At 49.3% G+C, this 6,474-nt stretch overlaps 1 protein-coding gene across 1 annotated transcript in view; it reads right to left on the bottom strand.

The window, feature by feature from the left end:
- Positions 1-5,808, bottom strand: part of pgm5 (phosphoglucomutase 5) — a gene marked incomplete at both ends in the record, with an annotated part of 34,389 nt that extends 28,581 nt beyond the window's left edge. The window contains 6 exons of the mRNA XM_084457711.1: positions 505-659; positions 2,709-2,899; positions 3,414-3,539; positions 3,724-3,870; positions 4,522-4,684; positions 5,551-5,808. Coding sequence (XP_084313837.1) covers positions 505-659; positions 2,709-2,899; positions 3,414-3,539; positions 3,724-3,870; positions 4,522-4,684; positions 5,551-5,808 — 1,040 coding nt within the window. The remainder of the gene's footprint in view (positions 1-504; positions 660-2,708; positions 2,900-3,413; positions 3,540-3,723; positions 3,871-4,521; positions 4,685-5,550) is intronic.
- Between the last annotated feature and the right edge of the window lie 666 nt (positions 5,809-6,474).

Below are 6,474 nucleotides of genomic sequence, written 5' to 3'. Positions count from 1 at the left end.
ATGAGAGAGAGAGTCCAGAGAGCAGAGGTAAAGAGAGAGACAAGACAAGAGGTGTGTGCTCTATGTGTGTGTGTGTGTGTGTGTGTGTGTGTTTGTGTGTGTTGTGTGTGTGTGTGTGTGTGTGTGTTTGAGTTGTGTGTTCTGTGTGTGTGTATGTTGTGTGTTCTGTGTGTGTGTTCTATGTGTGTGTTCTGTGTGTGTTCTGTGTGTTTGTGTGTGTGTGTGTTCTGTGTGTGTGTGTGTGTGTGTGCTGTGTGTGTGTTCTGTGTGTGTGTGTGTGTGTGTGTTCTGTGTGTGTGAGAGTGTTCTGTGTGTGTGTGTTCTGTGTGTGTGTGTGTGTGTGTGTGTGTGTGTGTGCGTGCGTGCGTGTATGCGTGTGTGTGTGTGTGTGTGTGTGTGTGTGTGTGTGTGGGTGCGCGTGTGTGTGTGTGTGTGTGTGTGTGCGCGTGTGTGTGTGTGTGGGTGCGTGCGCGCGTGTGTGTGTGTGTGTGTGTGTGTGTGTACCTGTCCAGGGCGGTGCTGGTAGCCATGCTCCTGGCGAAGCCCCTGAGCCCCAGCTGTCTGAAGTAGGGGATGCAGGCCAGGTTAGCGGCCATCACAGCCACCGAGTCCGAGGGGCTGACAAAGAACCCGTCCTGGCCCAGGATCATGTACCGGTCCTGCCCACACAACAACACAACAACCAGAACATGTCATCAATCAAACACAACAACACAACAACCAGAACACGTCATCAATCAAACACAACAACCAGAACACGTCATCAATCAAACACAACAACCAGAACACGTCAACAATCAAACACAACAACCAGAACACGTCAACAATCACCACAACAACACAGCAACCAGAACACGTCATCAATCAAACACAACAACCAGAACACATCATCAATCAAACACAACAACCAGAACACGTCATCAATCAAACATCGTCTGCACAACCAGTCTAGTCACCATCAAATAATGAATATATTAGTTATACATAGTTGTTGTGAATCATTCTATCTCTTCCATCCACTAGACTCTCACTCAAACATGATCAGGCTGCGCATCACCTAACAGGATGTTATATTGGATGCTATTACAGCTACAGTACCAATGTGAGGTGCCTCAATCCCAAATTGAAGCCATTTGTTCTTTGGTGAAAATGCAATACTAACCATATCAATAAAACTTCCTTTTAGGCTTTTTGGCTGATATGATAATAGTCCTCGTGTGACAAAAGGGCTACAGGCTCGACCGCCCCCATGGCCACTAATACTCACACTAATACTCAACACTAATACTCAACACTAATACTCACACTAATACTCAACACTAATACTCAACAGTAATACTCAAAACTAATACTCAACACTAATACTCAACACTAATACTCAACACTAATACTCAACACGGCGACACTAAGTTCTGGATGGGAGCGGGCTGGGACGGCAGAACGGTGACATAACTCTCCGGATGCTATTAAGCTAGTCTAAGCTAATCGAGTTACGCTGACGTGCGTGAGCGAGCGGCGCGGTGTGAGAGACTGTGTGACAGCACTGTGGAAAAACTGAGCTCTTTGTTATCTCACAGATATTAGCCGGTCCCATCGCATCACTTCCTGTTTCCCAACGGCAAATGAACACAAAGAGTAACAAACAAGACGGTCGCCGAGCTTCTCTCCGGGTGTCTCTGGGCTGGAAACTGAGGAGGAATGAACTGAACTAGAACTGAACTAGAACCACTAGAAATGGTGCTCAGAGAGCACAGACCTCCGCCCCTGAATGCATGTCGTGGCTCTGTGCGCGCCAAAATTGAATGGGTTCTAAATTGGACCATGCTACACCCCTCCACCGAGTTTCATGAAAATCAGTCTGGTAGTTTTAGGGTATACCTGGTCTAAAGAATGAATGGACATGAATGGTCAGCCTAATGTGTTCTAAGTTGGCCCATGCTACACCCCTCCATCAAGTTTCATAAAAATTGGTTTGATTATTTTTGCGTAATCCTGGTCCAAAAAATGGAGGTGAATGGCCAGTCTGGCTGTGTTTGGGGCCAGTGGACCCTCCCTGTGCTTCGGATCGGCTCCAAAATGTAATGGTTTCTAAGTTGGACCCTGCTACACCCTTCCACCGTGAAAATCTGTCAAATAGTTTTTGTGTAATCCTGCTAATAAACAAATAAACACACGCTACCGAAAACATTACCTGACTGACTGACTGACTGACTGACTGACTGACTGACTGACTGACTGACTGACTGACTGACTGACTGACTGAATGAATGAATGAATGAATGAATGAATGAATGAATGAATGAATGAATGAATGAATGAATGAATGAACAAATGAACAAATGAACAAATGAACAAATGAACAAATGAATCATTTGGCCCTCCTTCCCTAGGTTTCTAAGCAGCTATGCCCCTAGTCTTGCATAGCCAGACCTTTCTCCACACTCAGGAGAAGGGTCTGGCTGCACCTGATTATTACTCCCAGATAGGGGGAGGAACGCTGTTGTTGTTTTTTTGCAAAATAGTGTCGGGGGATTGAATCTGATTGGCGCCGCTAGGATTGAGTGGCACCAATGAGAGGTTTATCTCGAAAACCTACATCCGCTGGGCAAGACTACTATGCACCCAACTGTGTTGAATGAAGCTGTCTTTATCAAAATAACTTCATTTATTCATTCATTCATTCACTTATTCATTACTCATTGTTTTACCCCATCTGCGTCAAACGCAGCTCCGAAGCCAAAGTCTCCGCCCTTCATGGCCTCGACCAATGGGGCTGCGTAGGTGAGGTTGGGCTCCGGCGGCCGGCCCCCAAAGTCCTCCAGGGGGACGCAGTTGACGGCGGAGTTAGCCGGCGCCCCCAGCTCGTCACATAGCACTCGCCGCACGTAGGGGCCCATCACTGAGACAGAGCAGAGGAGCACACAGTTCCCCTCAGTGAGGAGGAGCAGAGGAGCACACAGTTCCCCTCAGTGAGGAGGAGCAGAGGAGCACACAGTTCCCCTCAGTGAGGAGGAGCAGAGGAGCACACAGTTCCCCTCAGTGAGGAGGAGCAGAGGAGCACACAGTTCCCCTCAGTGAGGAGGAGCAGAGGAGCACACAGTTCCCCTCAGTGAGGAGGAGCAGAGGAGCACACAGTTCCCCTCAGTGAGGAGACTGTAATAAACTGGCCTTGCATAGTGCAATACAATACTGACCGAAATTAAGATGGAACAGTCAGCATTTAAGTGGTGAAGTGTACTTATAACGTTACAATGTGTAACAAATGTGTAATGCGCATGTTACGTGTCAGTGCAGGCTGTCCTACACACACACACACACACACACACACACACACACACACACACACACAAACACACACACACACACACACACACTGATCTGGTATCTAGTTATCTGAATGGTTGCTGTCTCACCTCCATTCATGGCGTCTATGCGTATCTTGAGCTGTTCAGGGCCGGTCAGAAGACTCTTGATGGCGTTGAAGTCGAAGATGGTTCGGAGCAGGTTGAGGTACACCTCCACTGAGTCCACGATCTCCACTGAGAACAACACAGAGAAAGCATTTCCAGTGAGTGTTTGTGTGTCTCTCTGTCTGTCTATGTCTGTCTGTCTCCTCTGTGTGTGTGTGTGTGTGTGTGTGTGTGTGTGTGTGTGTGTGTGTGTGTGTGTGTGTGTGTGTGTGTGTGCATGCGTACGTATGTGCGTGCGTGTGTGTCCACACACCTCTGAAGGGCTTGAACTTGTTCTCCAGGTCAAAGTCGTGGCGTCCCAGTCTGGAGAGGTCGATGCGGAGGTCGGGGCAGATGGCATACTCCTCCAGGGTCCGGCTCACCTGGTGGATCCTCTCCATCACCGTGTCCGGGGACGGACCTATCAGGACGAGAGGACGCCACTGCCGCTATGACAACGCCAGTACCAGCAGTCCTCAAAAACAATAAAGCTATGTACTTTGTTGTTGTCGTGATGTCATGATTTAATTCATCAAATGAATTCTTCAAGATACTACATGTTTTTCCCCCTGCCTCTTTTAAGTCCAAACTTCCTGTTTTAGTCCGATCAGACCATACTGGGTGAGGCCAATGTGCATCGCCAGCTCTGTCCAGGGTTTGTGTAGCTGTAAGCATATAGGCTACAGAAGTGGCCAATCTAGAGGCCCTTACTAAGCACAGAGCAGACAGCTTTGAGACAAAGAGGTGCTAAGATGGACAGGACTCTATTTATACAACACTGGGATGAGTGAGATTCCACAGCCAAACATGGTGGAGGGCAGATTGGAAATGTTTGCATGTCATTGGGTAGAGGAACTGTGGGAGGGGCCCTGCTGGGAACTCACCTCAATCAATCAATCAATCAATCAATCATTCAATCATTCAATCAATCACCAACCAATTTTATTTACTCAGACGAATTTCATGGTCTTCATATTTAATTTTCATGATAGTTATTTTAGGGAATGGGAGCACTGTCTGTTATCCAGGGTGTGAGACTCTAAGACAGGATCAATCATTAGTGTTCTCTCACCTCCATTGGCCACATTGAACTTGACCCCAAAGTCTCCCCCGGGCCCTCCTGGATTGTGACTGGCTGTCAGGATGATTCCACCAATGGCCTTGATCTTCCTGATGATGCAGGACAGCGCTGGGGTAGACAGGAGGCCGTTGTGGCCAATCACCAACCTTCCGATCTGAGTCAGGGATAACGACGGAGAGACATCAGCATTTTGTTCCCTTCGCTGTTTTTTGGTGATAGGGGTGAAAGTAGGTTGTCGACAAATGAATGTTCTAGAAAGTCAACGGCCAAATGACATTTTCACGTCCCGGACTGGAGCAAGCAGTCTGCGTAGCTTCACCGGTGTCATAGGGCGGCTTCTTCCATAAATAAAACAATGACGTGACCAGTCTCCAGTATTATGGTCCGAGCATCTGAACTATTCTAAAAGTGTCCTCACTCAGAAGGAATTCACTCCTCTGACATTGGTGTATTCTCCTAACCTCGGAAAGATAGCGAGAAAGAGAGCCTCTCTCTGTGTCTCTCTCAGACCGTATTCAGTCAACTCCGGGGTTGTTCTATGGGCTCATTTACGCACCTAATTAGCTCAGATAACACCTGCTGTATATGCTAGCCAAAGCGCTCTGTTCTTCCAGGTCTTATTGCCCCTTGGCGCGGTGCCACCTGACAGGGTATCCCCCAAGCATGTAGCCCCGGCCCGGGGTCTGGGAGGGAGAGCGGGGGAGGCAAGCGGAGCTGGCAGGAAAGGAACGGATGGAACCGCCGATAAGCAGACGGAGACTTTTGACTGGACCAGCAGAAAAACAGACCCATCTCAAAACAAACTATATTCCCCTCAGATTTTCCTTTGGGGCTTCGCCAAGCCTATCGCATAGAATAGTCCCTTCTCTCTGCTCTCTCTCGCTCTCTCTCACACACACGCGCAAACAAACGCGCGCACACACACTGGCCTATTGACACACACAATATTGACACACAATATTATAAAAGTTAGTTGACTTTTAAAGCATGATCTCATCATATCTCGAACTCTTCTCTTACCCCGTTAGCCGCCGCCATCTGCACTATGACCTCGGTGGCGGCCCGGCTGAAGTAGCGTCCATCGCTGCCCACCACCATGGTGCACCCCTGCCGGTCCCGCAGGTCGATGGAGGACAGAACACTCTGGATGTAGTTCTGCAGGTAGTTCTTCTTACCCTCGAAAACTGCGGTCTTCCGCCGCAGCCCGTTCGTACCGGGCCGCTGGTCATCGAACGGAGTGGTCTGAACCGTCACGACGGGGATGGGGCTCGTCTCCATCCTTCCTTCTCCTCAGAACCCGCCGGGGCGCGTCGGTTTGGGGATCCCTGTTTTAGTTGCGTCGCTGATTATTCAGGAGAGTTGTAAAGCCTCACATAGGCTGTGCTACGGGCGAGGTTTGAGGCGATGAAGTGGACCGTGTCAGCGAGGTGAGGTAAAAGTCCAGTGATGTCCGTCAGTTCTCCAGAAGGGCGCTCGCGCACTGACAGCACCTCGGCGCGTCTGTGAGGGGGGGGGCGCGTCTGTGAGGGGGGGGGCGCGGAGGAGGACGTCCCGTCAACAATTCGCTTCGCCAACTAGTTTCTACTCAGCAGTGTTGCGCTGTGCTTTTAGGCCTACTGTAAAAAACATACGTGCGCAAACACTCAGCCAAATCTGCTCTAGCCCTAATGCTCGACAACTCCCTCTTTCCCAAATAAGCCCGACTCTGCACAAGGGACAAACGCCTGCCAAAAAATCAGGGAGGGCCGAAAGCCCCTACAATCAGCTGCGCCTCGAGCCAAAAATAGGACGAGGGGAGAATGGTGCGGGGCCAGGGCTGTAACCGGACGCTCCTTCTGTCCGTTCACACGTTATTACGGTTCAACTGTTCAAAGCACCGTTGCTCTCGGTGACACTTCAGTAGGCTTCCCGTTGTGATTTATATAGCCTATAATACAGTAGCTT

Source organism: Borostomias antarcticus, assembly GCF_949987555.1.
Source record: "Borostomias antarcticus genome assembly, chromosome: 23".
NCBI classification, from domain to species: domain Eukaryota; kingdom Metazoa; phylum Chordata; class Actinopteri; order Stomiiformes; family Stomiidae; genus Borostomias; species Borostomias antarcticus.
Note: the sequence above shows the minus strand (reverse complement) of the source record. Positions and strands in the feature narration are given on the sequence as shown.